Source organism: Durio zibethinus, chromosome 9 (genome assembly GCF_047325235.1).
Source record: "Durio zibethinus cultivar Kanyao isolate XHJ-2024 chromosome 9, ASM4732523v1, whole genome shotgun sequence".
Classification (NCBI taxonomy): domain Eukaryota; kingdom Viridiplantae; phylum Streptophyta; class Magnoliopsida; order Malvales; family Malvaceae; genus Durio; species Durio zibethinus.
In genome coordinates, this window is record NC_143170.1 from 2,914,858 (window position 1) to 2,935,845 (window position 20,988).

The 20,988-nt window shown below is 30.8% G+C and overlaps 2 protein-coding genes across 6 annotated transcripts; both read left to right on the forward strand.

Annotated features, from left to right (window-relative positions):
- Positions 1-4,818: 4,818 nt before the first annotated feature.
- Positions 4,819-11,405, forward strand: LOC111305975 (uncharacterized). Of its 2 annotated transcripts, none has more exons than XR_016345008.1 (12): positions 4,819-5,189; positions 5,685-5,803; positions 5,896-6,002; positions 6,093-6,180; positions 7,769-8,831; positions 9,132-9,186; positions 9,306-9,470; positions 9,554-9,634; positions 10,413-10,517; positions 10,601-10,650; positions 10,978-11,092; positions 11,241-11,405. XR_016345008.1 is itself a non-coding variant. In XM_022903864.2 (12 exons), exons 1-12 carry the CDS (start codon positions 4,955-4,957, stop codon positions 11,325-11,327), a joined length of 2,187 nt encoding a protein of 728 aa, XP_022759599.2. In that variant the 5' UTR covers positions 4,819-4,954; the 3' UTR covers positions 11,328-11,405. The 2 variants fall into 2 exon arrangements, 1 of the variants encoding a protein (XP_022759599.2); XM_022903864.2 differs by having other exon boundaries at positions 9,306-9,387.
- A 4,303-nt stretch (positions 11,406-15,708) lies between these two features.
- Positions 15,709-20,776, forward strand: LOC111305991 (homeobox protein knotted-1-like 7). Of its 4 annotated transcripts, none has more exons than XR_016345010.1 (6): positions 15,709-16,339; positions 16,552-16,672; positions 19,066-19,256; positions 19,479-19,610; positions 19,891-20,188; positions 20,349-20,776. XR_016345010.1 is itself a non-coding variant. In XM_022903885.2 (5 exons), exons 1-5 carry the CDS (start codon positions 16,025-16,027, stop codon positions 20,029-20,031), a joined length of 900 nt encoding a protein of 299 aa, XP_022759620.1. In that variant the 5' UTR covers positions 15,709-16,024; the 3' UTR covers positions 20,032-20,316. The 4 variants fall into 4 exon arrangements, 1 of the variants encoding a protein (XP_022759620.1); XR_016345011.1 differs by having other exon boundaries at positions 20,370-20,588; XR_016345009.1 differs by lacking the exon at positions 20,349-20,776 and adding an exon at positions 20,276-20,316.
- Positions 20,777-20,988: the final 212 nt, after the last annotated feature.

Below are 20,988 nucleotides of genomic sequence, written 5' to 3' on the forward strand. Positions count from 1 at the left end.
AAACTCTAACCAAGGACTACTCTCCACATTGAGAGACAAATTTTGAAAAAGATTTGTTTGTAAAGAAAAATCATAAAAAGTTTTAAAGATGAAGATTAAAAAAAAAACTCTTTCATTAAAAGAAAGACAAACACCACAAATTATCCTAGGGGTAAAGTAGAAAAAACTCTTTGTGAATAAATTTTGCTTGAAAAGAAACTAATGAAGAATAAAAGAGGTGAAAAATAAAAAGATAAAAAAATATGAAAAATAAAATAAAATATTAAGAAATGAGGCAATCAATATGCTTCAAATGATAAAATGATCATTTAGTTCATAACCCTTTAAACACATATTTTGAGCATATTTTATCTTTTTTTTCATAACCCTTTATCTTAACCTATGTCACGTACCTTAAAAGTTCATTTTGATTAGATGTAAATGCTTGAATTAAAGAGTCAAATATTGAACTAAGGTATGTTTGTAATACAAAAATGAGCCATGATTTATCTAGTATTTTGGGATTTGTTTGAAATTAAATGGGGATGTCAACAATGAATGAAGTGAAAAAAATGAAAAAAAATAATGAAAAATGAAAAAAAATGAGAAATGAGAAAGATATGAAAAAAAAGAACAAAATAGAAAAATGAAAACTCAAATTGAAAACTCAAAAAGATAATTTGGGTAAAAAAATGTTTGAGTTGAAAATATCAATGTTATATAAAAGATTCTACTTAATTAGAGCAAGGTTTGATAAGCTCAATGATTTGAAAATTCAATAGAATAAGTTTTTAAGAAAGAATTTTAAATTAAAATTCAAAATTGTCTGAATATTCATTATTTGGATGTTAATTTATCACCCAAGCAGTTGTAGTGATTTACCTTTATTCGTCTTTAATTTGTTATTAACTATATTTTTTTATTTATTTCAACAACAAATACCCATTTTCGCTAATTTTTCTTGTTATTTACCAACTTTTACATCCCCAAAACCAATTAAGGAGATGTATAATTGCATTATATTTTTTATGAACTTGAAATGATGATAAATAAATGAATGATAATATTCATAAAAGATTCTTACATTCACTTAAAAGAATATCTAAAATGGCAAAAAAAAGGAAAAAAAGGGAAATGAAAAAGATGGAAGAAGCCTGAAAAGATGATTTGAAAATGTTTTATAGATATGGTAACTAAATTATGAAAATAGGAATGGATTAGTTAATGGAGTCTATAAGTTTTGAGCAAATGATGAAAATAGATTAGTTAATGAAATTTGTGAGTTAATTCTGAAATTATTAGTATTGAAAATTTGAAAAGATAAATTATAAATGATGAGATTGATTAATAAAATTAAAAATAAATCATGGGACAGTTATGATCACCTAAGAGATTGAAAAAGAAGGATTTGTGAACTTGAAGAATGAAAACACTGGAGTGATCTTGAAAACTTTTTTTGCCATAATTAGAGTTGTATTTATAAGCATTGCATTCATACATTGCATTCATAAATATTACACTCATCTAATTTATTTTGTAAGAACTTATGATATTGGATCTTGAATGGTGAGAATATGAAATATTTTTTCTTGAGGATAAGTTTTTCGAAATGTGAAATTTTAATCCTCAGTGGAGCATAATTCTTGAATATAAGATTTTGGTTCCTAATGAAAAATTTTTAGAAAATGAGCAAGGTAATAATCTTCGATTGAGGAAATATTTTGCAAAAATAAAGCCTCTTAATGAGATTTTGATCCTTGTATGAGGAAGACTTTGTGATGATAAAGTTTGAAACCTTTGGATGAAGAAAATGACTTTGAAAATAGTTGGTAAACCTTGGTTAAAGAGCTCTTTCAGTTTTTAAAGTTTCATATCCTCTATTCAGATGAGGTTTTTCATTTCAAGGTGAGAATCTCTGATGTGAATCCTTAAGATATTGAATTTTAGATGTGAACTTTTCAATTAAGAATCTTTAAAGCTTGGATGTAAATCTCTAAGATTTTCAAATGTGAATATTTGAATCCTTGATGCGAATCTTAAAAAATTATGTAAATTTTGAGAACTTTTTCAGTGAAAATCTTAAATCTTCAATTTGAATATTTGAATGACCCTTGATCTTTTTTAAACAAAAATCCATTTTTATATTTCAAAAATTGTTGAATACCTGATGAGATAAGTTTTTTTTTTTTTCAAAAATTGTTAAGCCATTATCTATAAAGTTTTATTAGGATGAGATTTAAAACTATTAAGAAAACCTTTTTAAATGTGAATCATTGACGAGAATTTCCAAAAATTTTTGAATGTGAACCTTTGAATCTTAGATGTGAATCTCTAAGATTTTTGAAAGAAAACCTTAATTTTGGATTTGAATATTTAAGAGTTTTAATTACGAATCTTTGAAATTTAAATATAAATCTCTAAAATTTTGAAATGAGGATCTTTGAAATTTTAAGTGTAAATCTTTAAAATTTTTCAAATGTGAATTTTTGAAATATTTGCAAATCTTTGAATTTTTTAGATCACTTGTGAACCCTTGAATCTTTTACAAATTTTTAAATCACTCGCAAATCTTGAAACTTGTGAACCTTTCAATCTCTTGCAAATCTTGAATATTTTATGAATTTTTTAATCTTTGTGAATCTTGAATATTTTATGAATCTTTGAAAATTTTTGCAAGTCTTAAATCACTTGCAAATCTGGAATCTTTTTATGAATCTTTAAACTTTTACGAATCTTAAATTTTTGAGAATTTTGAATCTTTTATAAACCTTGAATTTTTGTAAATCTTTGAGTTCAATTTATTTACGAATCTTTAAATTTTGGAGAGAACCTTAAATGTTTTGCCAGCCTTTAAATTCAAATTAAGAAATTTTTAATTTAGTTGCAAACTTCTAAACTTCAAATTGAGAATTCTTTAATTTCAAATTATGAATGTTTAAATTTTTATTTACAAATTTTTGAATTTCAGTTTCGAATTTTTATTGTAGATGAGAATCTTTAGATTTTTTTTTTGTATTAAATCTGGACGTAATTGGTGTATATATATTTGCACAATTCCTGTTTCATAAAGAATGCGTAAAAAAAAATAGTTGTAGACACCTTATTTAGTTTATGATCAATTTAATTTTAATATTAAACTTTGAATTTTTATTTATTTTTGGTATTTTATTTAGTTTAGAATTATTATTACTATTTAAAAAAAGAGAAAGAATTATTTTGCTGAAACTTGAAAAAATGTTTAATTCTAATTGAGTTGTTGAATTGAAAATATTTTAATTTAAAAAAGATCATAAAAAAGAATTAGGTTGAGAGATTGATTTAAATTAAAAATTTAAGGTTAAAGTTGATTAAGAGATTCAAAATTAAAAAAACTCATTTTTTTATTGTAATTGGGATTAGAGACTTTTTTAAAAAAATTTAATTAGAATAAATTAGAAACAACCAATAATCAATAAAAAAATCAAGAGAGAAAGAATAAAAGAAAAGCAAAAAAAATTAAGGATAACTCTTTTTATAATTATATATTTACAAAATCTAAACGTTACGTCATCCATGAACCCAAGTCCTTACATTTCCGTACAACAATCACACTCTGTATTCTGGGATCCCATGTGGTAAATAGGCAACCCACCATCTTGGAAATGATTTCGATTTGTACAAATGAACAGTGAAAATGACCATGCAACAGGTACTCTAGGCCCTACAGATTTAATTTTACCAAGCTTGTGATCACACCAATGACCGATTTCACTACGCATTTCCTAACACCACCCTCTGTTTGGCCCATGACTAATGACCCATATGGCCATAACCCATTTGGTTGGATGAGGCCCAACTTTCTTTTTGCTCATAATGTTTTGGGTTCCAAAATCGGTGGAAGCCCGAAACAAAGACAAAAAAAAAAAATGGTAAAAACCCAAGCTTGAAACAAAATCCAACTCTGCCACACGACACAAAAGCGGCTGGTTTCAGTCTTTCAGACAATCGTTACCTTCACCTGCCTCACTCGTGAAAAATTATCTTTCCGTATAAAAAGCAACCAAAATATTAACAGTACTACGACTACTTCAATGAAATAATTACCCCATTTATACCAAACTTGTTTCGATTCGATAACATTTTTTTACAACGTGTGATAATTTCTTCATTGCCATTTTGCTATTTATGAATTTATGGTAGTAGTAAAGAGTTTTTATTGGCAAAGATGACATTCAATAATAAAGGATCGTATAAACAAAAATAAACATAAATAAATTTTTATAAAATAAAAACGTTTAGTGCGAAAAAATTTAAAATTGTTTTCGGAATTTATATTTGTAAAAATATGATTTTCATATTTAATTTAAAAATATTTGATTCTTAATATAATTTTATATTCTTAATAATATCAAAAAATTTTGAAATTAAAAATTCATTTTTTTATAAATTTTTTAAATTTTAAAAAAATTATTTTTATCCCATATATGAATAAAAAATATTTTCTTTTTATTTTACTTTTTTAAAAATCAATGTGTGATAAGGTTTTTGGTTAGATATTACGTTTGTTGAAAACAAACGCAATAATTGTGATTATTTTTTTGTCGAAAATTTTTTAATGTAATAAATTTATTTAGATACCATGAGATATAATTAATTAAAATGAGAATTAAATTGAATATTAAATATAAAATTTATTTCATTTTATTTATACAATCACAATATTTAATAGATTTAATTCTTAAATTGTGATCTTTGTAAAAATATAAAATCAAATTATTAAAAATAAGAAAAAAAAATCCCTTTGGTGTTGCCGTCCCAAAAAAAGCCCCCTAAAATGATCGTTTACTTGATATTTTCTTCGCCTTCTGTTGTGATTTCTCTCCCCAAAGTTTAAAATCTCGGTAGAAAAAGCAAGTCGTTTTTAGTGCGCAAGTATAATTTTAGTAAATATATTTCCATTGCTTCAAAGCAAAAGAAAAGACCAAAAAAAAAAAAAATGTTCGCGGCTGCTCCACCTCCTGCTGCTGGTGTTGATGTTTCTTCTTCTTCTTCACTTTATTCTGTATGTGAATCGAAGGAAGAAGCAGTGAAAGAAGGACAGAATCAAGAACAACAAAAGCAAGAAGGAATTAAAGAGTGCATACACAAGACTAAGGCAATTGAGTTCTTAGGTCGTACTACGCCTATTATTCTCCAAAACGACAATGGACCTTGCCCTCTCCTCGCCATCTGTAACACCTCTTTCTCTCTCTCTCTCTCTCTCTCAATTTTTAGGGTTTTAAATTTTGTTCCTTTATTTTATTTTTTGTTATTATATCGTTGCTTACGAAATTCGGATTGAAAATTCTATAGTTATTTTACTTAGTCTTTGGTTTAGGTCTTAGGTTTCAAATTTTAGTAAAAAGGTGGGGGATTTCGATTTTATTTTCTATTGGTTGTTTTCGGGAGCGATCAAGCATCTATCTTTTTGAACATTTCGAATGTTTGACTTTGTTTAGGGTTTATTGTTTTAGTTATTTATTGTTCCTCCTGCTGCTAGTGAAAGACCTTAGACTGTGAATGAAAGAAGAAAGATGATAAGATTTAGAAAAGGAATTATTTGTCAATAAATTGAATTAGAAACATGATCTAATTTCTAATTGGTCAATATTATGATTTTCTATGGAAATTAGATCTGGACCTAATTAAGTTTTTGACAACGAACATCTTTTTGGGGGCTGTGACAGGTAATGTTCTCCTTTTACGGAACAATTTGAACCTGAGTCCTGATATAACTGAAGTTTCACAGGAGAAATTACTTTCACTGGTAGCTGAACGCCTCATTGATTCCAACAGTAATATCAATGTAATTTCCTTCTTTTTTTTTTTTTTAATGCTTGGCTCATTTGCTTGTTGCTGTTATGGTAGAATGATACTGATGAATCATTTTGCATGTAGAATAAAGATGCAGGATATGTCGAAAATCAACAGCAGAATATTGCCGATGCAATTGATTTACTTCCCCGCCTTGCCACAGGGATTGATGTAAATATTAAATTCAGGAGGTTAGCTTTTTCTTTTCTTTCTCTCTTTATTTTTCTCCCGCAAATTGCCTCTTTCTGGAGCCTTTATTGAAGTATGTGTACAACTTGCAGAATAGATGATTTTGAGTTCACTCCCGAGTGTGCTATATTTGATCTGGTTGATATTCCCCTCTATCATGGTTGGATAGTTGATCCCCAGGTATGCTCCTTTTAGCCACGTATGACACATATGAAAGTATTCCTAAGCTAATAAGATATGTGTATGTTATATGATGTTATTGCCATAGTTGATTGAATGATTATCATGTGCATCTTGTATTGCTCGATGGGGTACAGATCATGTCATCTTATTAATCCTGTCTGGCTCCTTATATATACCCTGGAAGCTTGTTATGTGCCTAGTACTCTTCTTCCTTTTATCAGTTAGATAATTTTCTCAGTATGCTTGCTCCTTGTGAAACACTGGCAACAAAAAGATCTTCCCTTTTGTACTGAGAGATTGAATGCCTTTAGGCCTTAAGACATTTGATCTTATCAAAGTATGAGCTAAAAATTAAATAAAAAATTTCTTTTACTCTTTGCAATAACAGCTGTAAAAGTGCTTTATTTGTTTGAACATAGCAGCTCTAAGTTTGACTGCATAGAAAACTATAGGTTGGACCAAGGAACATTTGCACAGTAAAGCGTATTGATTTCTATCTAATGTTCCAAAATTAGGGCTGCAATAGTTGAAGCAATGTGCTGAAGAATTTATAGTTTCTTGTATGACCTTGAATATAGGAGTTAGCACTGCTGTATAGTGTGTAACTTCCATTTTTGAAATGAGTAAGGGCTGCCAAAGTAAACTGTGGACCCAGCTGTTCAAGACAAAGACTACTAACCCCTAGACAAGGAAATTTTGTTTTCAATTGTCTCAGCAACTTACCTCCTTGAGATGATATAGCTAGGTATTGGACTCTAGTGGCATTAGTGGACAGATTTGTGCATCATGGTTGAAAAGGGTGCATGTGGGCTACATGACCAGAGATATTTCAAGTTGTTCTGTACTTGTTTGGCTAGACATTCATTTTATGATGTAATTTGCATTGGACTTTAGATTCTGCCCTGTATCAAATTTCTAATGTTTTGAGATAGAACTAATCCTGGCGTAGATGTCTAATGTGTATTGCCTATCAATTATGGGTTCAACAACCGGTGCTGTTTGGTTGTTTGGTCAAAAGCGTGGCTGGGAGGATTTGGACTTTGAGTAATATCACATTTTGAGATGAATTTATTTGGAAGATGATTGGATGGGGACCATTAACTTACTTTTTTGGTAGAATAATTACGGTGATAAATCAGTAGTGTCATGCTAAATTCATGGGAAACAAATTTTACTTTCATGCTTTCAATTGAATTCAATATTGTTGTTTTTTATGTTTATTGTTGGAGATTGTTGGCCAAGCTATTCAATTTCTGATACGTCTGCTAAGTTGTTAATCATTATGATGTTAATTTATTTTCTGATTGTATGGCTTAATTTTCAAGATTATTGTTGAAAATTAATTTATTATCTGCTTAGTTTATTGTTGGCTTAATTTACATTAATTTGGTCTTTACTATGCCATTTTGTTTCTAATTAGCATTATATTACTACTTCTGTTATTGTTCTGATCCATTCCTATATAGTTCTAGGTTTCAGGTTACAAGGTTTGGTCCTTTACATCTTGATTTTAGTTTGATCATATATCATATAATACATTTAGTTGGACCAGGATTTAATGGTTTATTTTCATGGCGTTTGCCAGGACTATGAAACTGCTACTGCCATTGGGTCAAAATCGTACAATGCAATTATGGGGGAGCTTGTTGCACTAGAAACACGAAATATGGAGGTTTCACATAAAAATAATTCTGAAGATTGTGTGGATTTTGCTGCTGCAACAGCTGCCACACTAGGAGTTCCCTCTCCTAGCCTGTCAAAAACCAGATCTTTTGATGATTCTCCTTGTTCTGCTTCCGATCACCAAATATTAAGAAAAGGGGATCTTGAGGAGGAAGCAGAGCTATTGAGAGCCTTGAAATTATCAGAGGCTGAATTGCCAACCTCTGTTGGTGATTCTGGCAGTTTAGATGAAAGATCATTTTCAAAGAACCTTGTTTCTGTAGATACACAAGAAGGGGACAAATGTGTTGGAAATCAGAACTTGCATTGGCACGAACCTTCCTTTTCTGATAATTGCACTTCCTTGAGCAATTATAGTGTTAGTAAGACATATTTTGAGACCCTTACAAGAGAAGAGTTCCCAAAGACTGATGGAATTAATCAGGATCAATCATCTTATATTAAATCTGGAGAAATTACCCTTTCTAATGATGTGGTTGAGAAGAGTAATGTTGAGACAATGGTCATTAAGGGGAGTAATGCCGATGAATTGCTCCAGATTGAAGGTGCAGTTGCCATTTCTCTGGCAAAGGATAATGCATCTATTGATGGAAACAACACTGAAATTTCACAATGGGGTGAAGATATCGAGATTCAATCCACTTCTGCAACTGGTGCTCATGACATTCTGGATAATGTGAATAGGTGTGACTCGATAGAAGTATCATCTGTGTCTTTACAAAATGTGGGTTCAGATTCATCTAGTGGCAGAATACATCATGCAGATGTGCTAGAAGCTTTTACTTCTAGTCTTGATGAAAGTGAGCCTATATATGAAGGAGAAGAATGTATATTAGATTTAGTAACAACATATGAGGACCGAGAACCTATATATGAAGGTGAAGTTATTCTTGCAAAACAAGCTGAAAAAAGTGCTTTAGAGGGCTACAATGTGACGTCTAAAGATGAAATTACTCCTCAACAAGGTTAGTGGTGCACCTTATTGAAAATGTAACTCTATATCCTTATAGAATGTGTATATCTTTCTTCCATTGATTTGAGCTCCATGGCTCGTTGCTTTTGTTATTTACCTTTTGCTAGTTGCTTGTTACTTCCCCAAGAATTGTTATAGAGGAAAAATAATATATTTTCTTATCCATGTAAGTTTAATTTTTAAATTCTTAAAAGAAGTTGTTTCCTTTTTTATCCAAATGCACTTTTTTAGTCTTCTATTTTCATGCATTCATTCAAGGTAACCTGCCATTCATATTCTTAATGCTATTTAGGGGAACTGATTGGAAACTTCTTGAAGAACAATGCCAATCAATTGACCTTTAATGGGTATGTTGAGTAGCTTTTTATTTGTTTAAAGTTCTAATTTATTGTTGAGTGTATTACATCATTATATCTTTATGGTATGAGGAAGGTTGCTGTTTAGTGACTATTAATATATTTTGCAGGCTTTTTTGCTTACGAGATGGTCTTAAGGAACGTGAGCTTTGTGTTTTTTTTCGTAATAATCATTTCAGTACCATGTTTAAGGTTAGGAGCTGGAACCACTTTTTCTGTGAATTATTGCCCGTGGCTGTCTGTGAACTGTCAATTATACTTGTTTGACTAAATTAGTAAGCCAATTTGAGAACCAGTTTTCTTTATTTGCTTCACTTTCATTATTTCTTGATTCATTGGATCTCATTTTATTTTGCAGTATGACCGTGAACTCTATCTTTTAGCTACTGACCAAGGCTATCTAAATCAACCCGATTTGGTTTGGGAGAAACTAACTGAGGTAAAAATTGTTACATAGCAATCTTCTTAACCGAGAATCACTTCATTGAGTTTTGGGTGTCATTTATAATTGTAGTCAAAATTAGTAAGGTGGATTATTTACGTCGTTAATTTTAAAGTCTCAGTATATCGTAGTAATTAAGAAAGATCCCTGGCTAGTAGTGCAGTGGCCACTGCATCATGGGGCGTTCATGAAGTATGTCTTGATGTTTAATTGGGATGATTACATGCTTTTTGCTTTGACCTTATGAGAAAAGTGGAAAACATCTAAACTAAGGAAACAAAAATCTAAGGTAGCTAATGGTTTTAGTATTGGAGGTTGTGGCCTGTGGATGTTTCCATTGTTGACAGTAACAACTATGGTTATGAGAGGGAAGCAGAAAATTACCCCTGAAATCAACATATTGTGCTTTGAGGAAAACTAGATCTTTCTCCATGTTATGCTTTAAAAAGGTTCATAGTTAATCAACTGTGCTTAAATGGCAAGAAAATGGAAAATTGCTTCTGAGATGTATATTTTTCCTTATCTGATCCATAACACTAGTACCTTTTAAATGGTCATCTGATGATGTATTTTCTCCAATTCTTTGTTGTTCATTGTTTTTGTTCCTTTCAACTTCCTAATAAATAAAAAAATTTTGAAAAATGAGAGAAATATGTTGCTTAAGATCTTAAATTTTTTAAATTTAAACCTTTTAACTGTTGTAATCCTAAGTTGTTTCTGTTATTGGTTCTTTTTTGAAGTTCGGTATCCCAAATTTAACTTCCCATGCTTTCAGGTCAATGGAGACACACTTTTTATGACTGGCAACTTCAAGGAATTCAAGGTTGATAGTCATGCCACTGGTACTTGGGATGAACAAAATGTTATGGCTAGTACTGCTGTACGTATTTCCCTTCAGCAAGAAAAAGTGACGGTTGGTTTGAATGGCTTTAATGAAACTTACCTAAGATTTATGCGATGCAGGATTACATTGCTAGCATTGATACTGCAGCTCAAGCTGGATTGGACATAACGTAATTATCCCAACTTTTGGTTATCTATATTTATATTAATTTGTTCTACAACAATTTTCTAGATGTCAGTAGTTACTAATGAATCTCAATAACTGCTTAATTCTTGGATTGGAAGCCATTCTTCTCTGGATTTAATAAATTCATTAGAAAATATTTCTGAAATGTTGCTGTATTTTATAATTATTTATTTGGAATAGTGGTCAAGTTAAAATATCTTTTCAATATTTCTTTGAATGTATTAAAAAATCTTCTAAAAACATTTTTAATGGTTCTTCTTTATGCTCAGCGATGACCATTTTTTATATTTCTATGATGTTGTCATCACAGCTCGGATTTACAGCTCGCAATAGCTTTACAGCAACAAGAGTTTGAACAACAGCCACAGCGGCAGAATATGCAGAAGCCACTTGTTGGTGCTTCAAGATTAGTAACAGGTCCCCAGGTATTTTATTTCCTCTTCCTTCTAGATATTCTTAAATAACATTCATCTTGATATCTGATCACTGATTCTTGAATCCTACATCCTACATCCGGGTGAGTTAAATTCATAGATCGACTTTGTTAGTATTTACAAAAGTGGCATCTTGCAGGTGCCGCGAAACAGTGGAAGGAGCTCTTCATCTTCATCGTCAAAGCAGCAAGATGCAAAATCAAAAGAAAAGTGTATCGTGTTGTGAGTTTCGCGATAATGCATTTGGGAAGTCTCTGTACTGTAAATGTATTCTGGACACTAATAAAAACCCTGATTAACCTTACATGTAATTTTAGTTTCAGAAAAAAGGTTTTTGACTGTTAAAAAAAGGGGTTCGTAGTGCAATATAACTTAATCCATTCAAGGCCTATGCTTCTGGGAAATTGCAATTTTTGGTCCCATTCATAAACCTGCCCAACGAATGTGAAAGCGAAGGCCACAGTGTGGAAATGACATGGGGAAGGGAATTTTATTGTACTGTTATGAACGAAGCAGCACATATGGGGCAGAGGCGTGATGGCGATGTGACTGGCATAACAAATTGACAAGTGCAGCATTCGGGATTAAATTTTATGTATGTGGCTGACGTAGGTTTTATTCTCTCTGGGCAATTCTGGATTTGCGTTCAGCTCTTCAACATCACTTGCTTCTTGTAGAGTCAGCGTCGTCGACCAAGCCTTTAATTGACGTGTCGCTGTGGCAACTACAATATCTAAGCATTCGTGGTTAAAACCCTTTGAAACTTGCACCATAACACGACCAACCAATGTCCAAATTTCTTTGAGGACCCGTAAAAGCTCATAACCAATAATAGGGTGAGGAGTTTCCGACTAAGCACCCACATCGACCTGCCCCTTTTCGTCCTTCGACATTTGATAATGATTTTTAATTTCTAATAAGATTTTTAAAAATGAATGCTATTTGTAACATAAGATTATCATTTTATATATAAAAAAATAAAATATTACAAACCAATTTATAAATTTATCATATGTTTATGTAATAATTAAAATTTTAAACTCATAAATTAAAAAAAAGATCTTACGAGAGTGTGATAGTAGATATCAAACGAATATCACAAATTAGACAATTAGAGAATGGTGCAAATTGCATCTAAATCTTTTAAATTTAATCAAAGTTCAACCTAAGTCTATTAGTTTTGGAAATGTATATTTCACCCCAAAGTTTTTAATTTGGTCAGATAAATTAGCTCTGTCGTTAACGTTAAAAACTCTGTTAAGAGGATGTTATAAAGATCATTATATCTTTGTATGAAAAATAACTTGAAATACTCAATTAAATTTTTTTTTACTTTTTTATAATATAAAAATTATAAATTTATTATTTTCATTTATTTATTTTTTTTCAAAATAGAAAGATAAAAAAATTAATACGTTTTTTAGTTCAATTTTTTTAAAAATTAAAATTAAAAAATATTTTATTTCGCTTGTTTCAAATGAAAATTTCTTTTACGGTCTTGCTTAATTTTTAATTAAAAATTTCTTATACTTTCTAAATTTTGTTTTTTCAAAGTTATATTTTTAAAAAAATGTTGCATTATTTTAAAGTCAAAAGATTCTTGTAAGAAAAAATATTGTGTTGTCAAAATAAAATAAAAAATTTTAATTATTTTTTTATTAAAAAAATGCTATTTTCTTTTATTTTATTTTCTTTCTTGAAAAGAAACACAAAAGAAAAAAAATCATCCTATTCCTCTCCTTCCTTTCTTTGATTCCTTCATGGAAAATAATCCTTTAAATTGATTCCTAAATTCTCTTTTTTTTAATTTTTTTGCTGGGTTTTTAATATTGTGTTTGAATTTTTTATTATTTTTTAACATTTAAGTAATTTTATAATTATTTAAATTTTGTTAACAGTGTTAATAATTTTGAGTGGAGTGGTCATGGAATTTAACTTAAAGAATATTATATTATTGTTTATTGGGTTTGTTGGAAAACAATAATTTAATAATGTCATGCTTTAATTTTTGTGGGTTATCATCAAAATCATGATTATTGACTTTAAAGGTGTGTACTTTGTAATGTCAGAGAAGAATCAAGGATGAAAGCAAAAGAAAAAAAAAAAAAGAAAAGAAAAGAAAAACAGATGAAAGGATACGTTGTGGGGTGGATGATTTTGACAACACCCACATCCATCTAAAAATTAAAGCATACGTATACATACATGTATTTTTATGTACATTATATGTATTTTTATGTACATTATATAATAATATAATAGGATTATTTTTTATATCTATTTAATTCATATAAAATTTAAGATTTTTTTTATTCATGGAGGGACCACTGTTTTTATTTATAAAAAAATCTAAAAAAATAAAATAGGGTGGTCCCTTAAGGGTGTCGCAATCTTAGGTTTGAGAAAAGGACAAAGCTACAGCTGTGACGGTGACCCGTAACGCCGACCGATGCGGCACTTTTTTTTATTTATTTATTTTCCTTAGGAATTACGTAATTAACCTTCCAACTCTTTCTCTGCTTTTCTTGTTTGTACTTAACAAAGTTTATTGTAATTCAATTTCATGCAATTTGCAGAGATATTTTATTATAAATAAAGTTCAAAATTAAATCTTTTTATTATTTAAATTGACAGAAATTCCCTTGACTTAATAATAAAAATAAAGATACTAAAATTTTTCTTAAGCTTTTATTAGGGAAAATTTTTTCTTATATATTTTAATCTTTAGACCTATTTATGGCTAAGAGAAAAAAAAATCAAGGACAACATATAATATTGCTTCCTAAATTAACCATTTATTTTATTTCATGCACAAATTAAAAAGAATTTAATGATTTTATAGCTGTTATTAAATATTAATATCAAATAACTTAAAAAAAATTTTAGTTGTACAAATAAAAAGTAATTATTTTCTCTTGCTCGTTTTCGAATACATATGCGTTGATATAAAAAAAAAATTTCTTGGTAGGAAAAATTAAGAAAGTTTTCACTTGCTTCCAACGCAAACATTTTCACCCAAAACAGAAGGGAACCAACCCAAGCGGGCCAGAATATTATCATATACTACTACTTTTTTTTTTTTTGGAAGAAAAATTTTAAGATAAATAAATTATTTAATTTTTTAAATTAAAATAAAATATATTATATTTTATAATTTAAAATATATAATTATAAATCATATATTCGATATCATAATAAATAATCGATAAAATTTAAATTTAAAATTTTTTTATTAAAAATAATAAATTTAATCGGTTGAATCGAAAAATCGTATATTAATATTAGTATATAATTTTTTTTCCGTTTAATCCTCAAATAGAGTAGGACCCACTGCCTAAATTTTGTCCTAAAAATGGGCCCACCACCAGTGGGAAACATCCAAGATTTTGCCTTCAGATGTACCGAGAATCCGACCATGATTTTCCACTAAAAAAAAAAAACATGCCCAATTTATCCAATTGCGTTTCTAAAGAAACATCCCATGCTCATTTTTTATTGGAAATATATCAAAGTTTGATGGTGGCCGAGTGTCAATTGTCAATGAAAATATTATATTTAGATATTTGTATATATGAAATTTATTTAGTTATTATGTTTATAAAATTTATAAAGTTTTAATTTTACCATTAAAATTATCCTTACTTGCTGATCGAAGTGTTTTTCCTTTAATTTCATTAACATTGCAACAACAACGAAGTAAGCATTTTTTTTTTCTTTTGATTAAGGAGAGATAGGTTGAAATTTGAATTTTATTTTTAAAATTTTTTTTTTTAAAAGTATATACTAATTAGTGAAATAAAAACTTGAACTTTCACGATTTTATTTAATATATAGGAATTATATTGCAATAAAGGCTGATAAAATTATAGGGAACAATTTATTATTTATAGGGTAATAAAATAAATTATTTTTTTTTTATAAATACTCTGTCTCCATTAACAAGTTTTTCACATGACATTTTGTACATGCCAAATTAATTAAATTTGTTCTGGAATATGCAGAAAAGGGGATCACTACGTGAATATTAGTAGGGTGTAATTTTGATAAAATTTGAGGGTGGATTTTGTAATTCATCATAATTTTGGTAACAAATATATAAAAACTATGATTAATAATCTTGGATTAACACAGCTAATCCAACTCTAATCTGAAAATTCGAGGTTGATTAATAGTTACTTTATGAACCAAACTCCAACCAAACCCACTTGCTTATTTGCTTAAATACAACTATATCTTAAAACAAAAGTAAAAAAAAAAAATCCAAAATTATTTATTTATTGAAGAAGGAAAAAGCAATCAAATTTCCAGGCCACAGAAGTGGCTTTATCTAATGGGTTCTTTTTTTCCCCCTTTGCTTTGTCTGACCTATCTTCTTCCAAACACCGTTTCATTGTAATGATTCCAAGGCCCCCCTCTGCTACACTCAGACACTTCAAAACAAAACAAAACAAAACTTTGAGAAATCCCCACACCCTTTCTCTAATATTTCTATTTTCTTTTAATATATAATAAATGTAAATATATTTTCATGCTTTTGCTTCTGTAACTTTCTCTGTGTATGTAAAAAACCTGCACATATTATAGAGGGGGAAGGTGCAGAAAGTCTTGTGTCTCAGATCCCAATACACTGCTGCTGATCTCTTACACCATTAACGAAAAAAAATAAACCGTCTTTGCTTTCCCTCTTCTTTTCTCTCTTTCTTCCCCATTAAAAATACTACAAGAAAAACTACAATAGTAACCTCTCAGCTTAATGGTGTTTCTTTGTGGTCCTTTGCTACTTCTTGATCGTTTTCTTTACACATATATATAAATCAAACCCCCCCCCCCTTTTTTTTCTGCTTCAGTCCTTATTACATTTTCCCTTTACTACTTTGTGTATGTACTTGGCTGTAGTTGATCTCCTTTGAATGGTTCAAAGAAATGCAAGAACCAGGGTTAGGCATGATGAGCAGCGGTGGGAGTGGTGCAATTGGAGGGTTTAGCAGTGGTGAAGTGTCTGTTTCCGGTAACCAGAAGCGTCAGCTCAAGGCCGAGATAGCTACTCATCCGCTTTATGAGCAGCTTTTAGCAGCTCATGTTTCTTGTCTCCGTGTTGCTACACCTATTGATCAGTTGCCTTTGATCGATGCACAGTTAGCACAGTCTCATAATCTTCTTAGGTCGTATGCTTCACAGCATCACCAACATGGCCACTCCATATCCCCCAATGAGAGACAGGAGCTTGACAACTTCTTAGTCGGTTCTTCTTCTTCTTCTTAATTTTTTCTCAAAGACTAATTTCCCCTCCCCCTAGACCATTGTTTTTTGAGGACTTTCTTTGTTTTGTTTTATGATTTGAGAGATTTTCTTGCTTTGTCTGTTGTTTTCTTTTGGGGGTGGGGGGTTAACATTGGAAAGTGTTTTTGTTGTTTATGGTGGTTTTTTTTTTTTTTACTTGTTTGCTGCAGGCACAATATTTGATAGTGCTGTGTACTCTCAAAGAACAGCTTCAACAACATGTCAGAGTCCATGCCGTTGAAGCTGTCATGGCATGCCGTGAAATCGAAAATAACTTACAAGCTCTCACTGGTTCGTCCCCTCCCTTTCTCTCTCTCTCTCTCTCTCTCACTTTTCTCCACCTCTTCCATTATTATTGTCAAATAATTCATCAAATAATCACATTAGTTGGCTAACTAATGATGTGATAAATCAAAAAAGAAATTAAATTAAAATTACTAATCCTTCTTTCAATTCTTTATTTTGTTCTGCTAGGGATAAACATATGTATAATAACTTGATAAATTAATCATCCTTACATCGTAAAGTCAAGTGCATAGAATTATACAAATAACAATAACATATCACCATAATTAGCTGGTTTTGGATAGAATCATACTTTTCTTTATTTATTTGTTTGTTTGAAGATAATTAATATTGTTTTCTTTAATTTTCTTCTGGTTTTGGTGTTTTGATTCGGTTGGTAGCTACCTAGTCAGGAGGGATAAGGATTGATATTTGGGTTTCTTGCAAGCTTAAGAATCGCCTACCAAGAAGTGGGTGCTGTAGGACCTACCAATAAAAAATCGTACCACTAGCATTAGCATATATATAGGTTATAGTTAGGGTGGGTGGCTGTGGAGGGGGTAGTTAGTTTGGTGGAAGATGGCACCCTTATCCGCTCACCACCACAACCACCACCACCACCACCATTACCACCTTAGCCAACAATTGATTATAAGGTTTGCATTGGAATATTTGGATTCTAAGGTTCCATGAATCATGTTCAGTACTGATTGCCCCCACATGATTGTCTTAGTGTTGGAGGTTTAGATTCCCATGGTCCTAGATGGAGCCAATCATAAGTATCCACTATAAAATGATTTCATAACAAGATAATGTTTCACATACTTTATTTTCCATAATATAGTCTCTTTTTCTTTTTAATTATGAACCTATATATATAACCAAAGTCTACGGCCTAGAGTCTAGACTTGAAGCTGGTGTCATGGATTCACGTTTCAATAAAGTTCAAGATCATTTGCTTCTTTTATCGATGTGATTCGTGGCGCTAAATTATATGATTGTGTTGTTAAAATTGACAATAAATAGAGAGAATGAAACCAACATTATCTCAGTGAATTAATTTATGTGGCTAATTTTGCTTAAGTTAATGGAATATATATTAATTTTGGGTCTTTGACTTGGCACAAAATTCCGTCAGAGAAGCACAAAAGTGGGCAGTTTCTAACTTGGTGCTTTTAGGGATTGGGAAGCTTTGAGAACATCATAAGACAGTTTGGCAGCTCCTAGTCATGCTCGCATTGTTCAGACCTTTCTGGCAATTGGCGTCTAAGCGTTGTGCATTTTGTTTTCTAAGTTCTGTGCCTGCTTCTGTTTACAATTTTAATGAATTGGAGATAACATTTTTATCTTAGATATCAGCTGGTCTACGGGGAAAGGCTGAAGCCTGAAACAGTTGTTTCTGAAATATCAGCTCTTGACGACAGGCTACTAACAGGCTAGCACTGTTGATATCAGAATATTGGAAGTACATATAAAACAACTCTGGAACTACTTTTGGCTACTCCAAATAAACAAATCAATAATGAGGAAAATATTGAAACACCATCAACTCAGCTATGATGTTATTCAGCATCCAGAAAAAGGGAAAAAATCCCAGCAAATTACGTTAATAGTACTGTTTAATACACTAATTTTTTAAAGTAAATAGCTTGAAATTTTAAAATCTCCAAAAAGAAGGTAAGCAACATTCTAATAAAATGCAAATGTTAATGTTGTAAGTGAATTATTGTAATATTTTCACAATGACAAGCATTCTAGTTTTGATTTATGAAGTAGCATTCATCATTTATTCATAATATAGTTGCATAAAATTTGTGGAATGTGGTTATAAATGAGCAAAGGCTCAATGCCACAATCATGGTGGTCCTGAGTGTTGGGATCATGTCATTTTTGCACAAATAAAAGATGGATTTAATAAAGTATAATTTTTATCATATGTCATGATCATCTGGTAACTGGGACATCATGCATGTTACGGGATCTACCTTAGATAGCTATTATGTTTAGTAGGAAAGGACTAATCTTTCTATTGCCTCTCATTTAATTAGAAGTGGGACAGTTGTCCCTTCAAATTTATAGATGCTTGTCCTTATTTTGATGCATGCCAAGTTAGAAAGACTGAAGTAACATACGATGCAGAATCTGAGTTTTGTATCCAAATTGTGGTAATCTAATACAGGCCCTAAAAAATGGTGTTGAATTTGAATTTGTATTTGTATTGGGTTTCCAGGATAAGAAAGACAGCTTAGCCCAACAAAAGCTGAGGATCAGCTTGCCTTGAAAACTAGTAAAATAGTAATTCTACTCCAACAATGATTTCTAGTGCAACCCTTTGGTCTAACAAACTATATGATTGCTTAGTGAGTTTTTCCTCATTATCACTCCTTTGCCTTTTTCAGGAGTAACCTTGGCTGAAAGCACAGGTGCAACAATGTCAGATGATGAGGATGAGATGCAGATGGACTTCTCTTTGGATCAATCTGGCTCTGATGGTCGTGACTTAATGGGTTTTGGTCCCCTCGTTCCTACAGAATCTGAAAGATCTTTGATGGAGAGGGTTCGTCAGGAGCTGAAAATTGAACTGAAACAGGTGCTTGTTTTAAATCATTGTTGCAATAGGATTTATATTGCATTTTTTGGTATACTTTCCTTGGTTGATTTTCCATGAAAAATTTTCCTACTTTTGAGATCAAGATTCTAAAAACCTTTGCCTTTGAAGCAGCAGAGTTACTGATTAAATTATATATTAGTTTGATCATCAGTTCATCATAGCAAATAAATTGTAGTAACACAATCTGCTATGTCCGAACAGGGTTTCAAATCAAGAATTGAAGATGTGAGGGAGGAAATTTTACGAAAAAGAAGGGCTGGAAAATTACCAGGTGACACAACTTCAGTGCTGAAGAACTGGTGGCAGGAACACTCGAAGTGGCCATACCCAACTGTAATCAACTACAACTTCCAATACTATTGAAAAAATTTGTTTGATCTCATTTGAGGTTCACTTTTGCCAATACCATACCTTCAGTCGTTTCATTTAAAGAGAGGACGTGGAACTCCAGGATGATACAAGAATATGACCGATCTTTAAAGCTGTTTCCACAAAATCAAAACTCAATCAGAATTTGAGTTGCAAATTAGCTATACCACATCAAATGATCCATAGTTATAATTTCATTTAACTTCTCTTGATGTTCACATGGTTGTGTATATGATAATTACAGGAAGACGACAAGGCCAAACTTGTGGAGGAGACAGGATTGCAGCTAAAGCAAATCAACAACTGGTTCATAAACCAAAGGAAGCGCAATTGGCATAGTAACTCTCAATCTGTGACCTCCTTAAAGTCCAAGCGGAAAAGATAGACAATAAAATGACTTCCATGAGGGATGGAGAAGAAGGAAGTTTCGACATGACGAAGTTGGTATAGCTATTATATGACCTCTTGGGATAAACAGCCGTGGGCTAACATTTTGTGAATGTACTGAAAGAACCTGGGAAGTTAGATGATTTCAAAACCAGGTATAAGTTGTAAGATTGAGTTTTTTATGGCTTACATGTAAGTGTGTAGATTCAAGTTTCTAACCAAGTAAACATGCTTCCTTTCAGTTTCTAATAATCATATTTATCCAAAATTTACTTGTTGAGAAGCGAGTAATTGCTGCTACAATTCTGAAAACAGAAGCAAAATGATCTCCTTCAGGACTTCGGGTGAGCTTTTTACAGATTTTTCCGATGGAGCTCAGCTCGTGCAACCCATAAGAGCAGTCTACCAACCATACAAATCTGTCAACTTTCATCACCTGGTTTGCAGTACTCAACTTTTTGCCACCATTGGGAAGATGATTGTAGGAGCGTCTGCATCACAGATCAGTGATCATAAAATTATTCGTCTTCTCTCCCCACACACACAACAAATTATAAACAGAAAATGTCAAAAAAAAAAATCCTGATTGGAGCAACAAAGATTGAAGATCATCAAGCCAATCTGAACCAACACTTCTTTTTGCCAAAACAGAAGGTGAAAGATGTGCATCAACATTGGTTACTAATTACATATAATATTGAGTATAATGATAATGCAACAGTAATAATGGTGTCTTGTTAACACGTTTTATGAGTATCACTAAGCAAATTCATAAAAAAATGTTCATAAAATAATAATTAGTGCTTTTTTTTTTCTCAAGATACAAATAGGTTAATCAAATTGCCTTAAAAAAACAAAATTCAGAAAGTAATCAACTTTTGAATAAATTATTGTAGTAAATAATATGGTATTGGTTAAAGAAAGGATAGCAAAAACCAGACTAATTTAAGGTTAA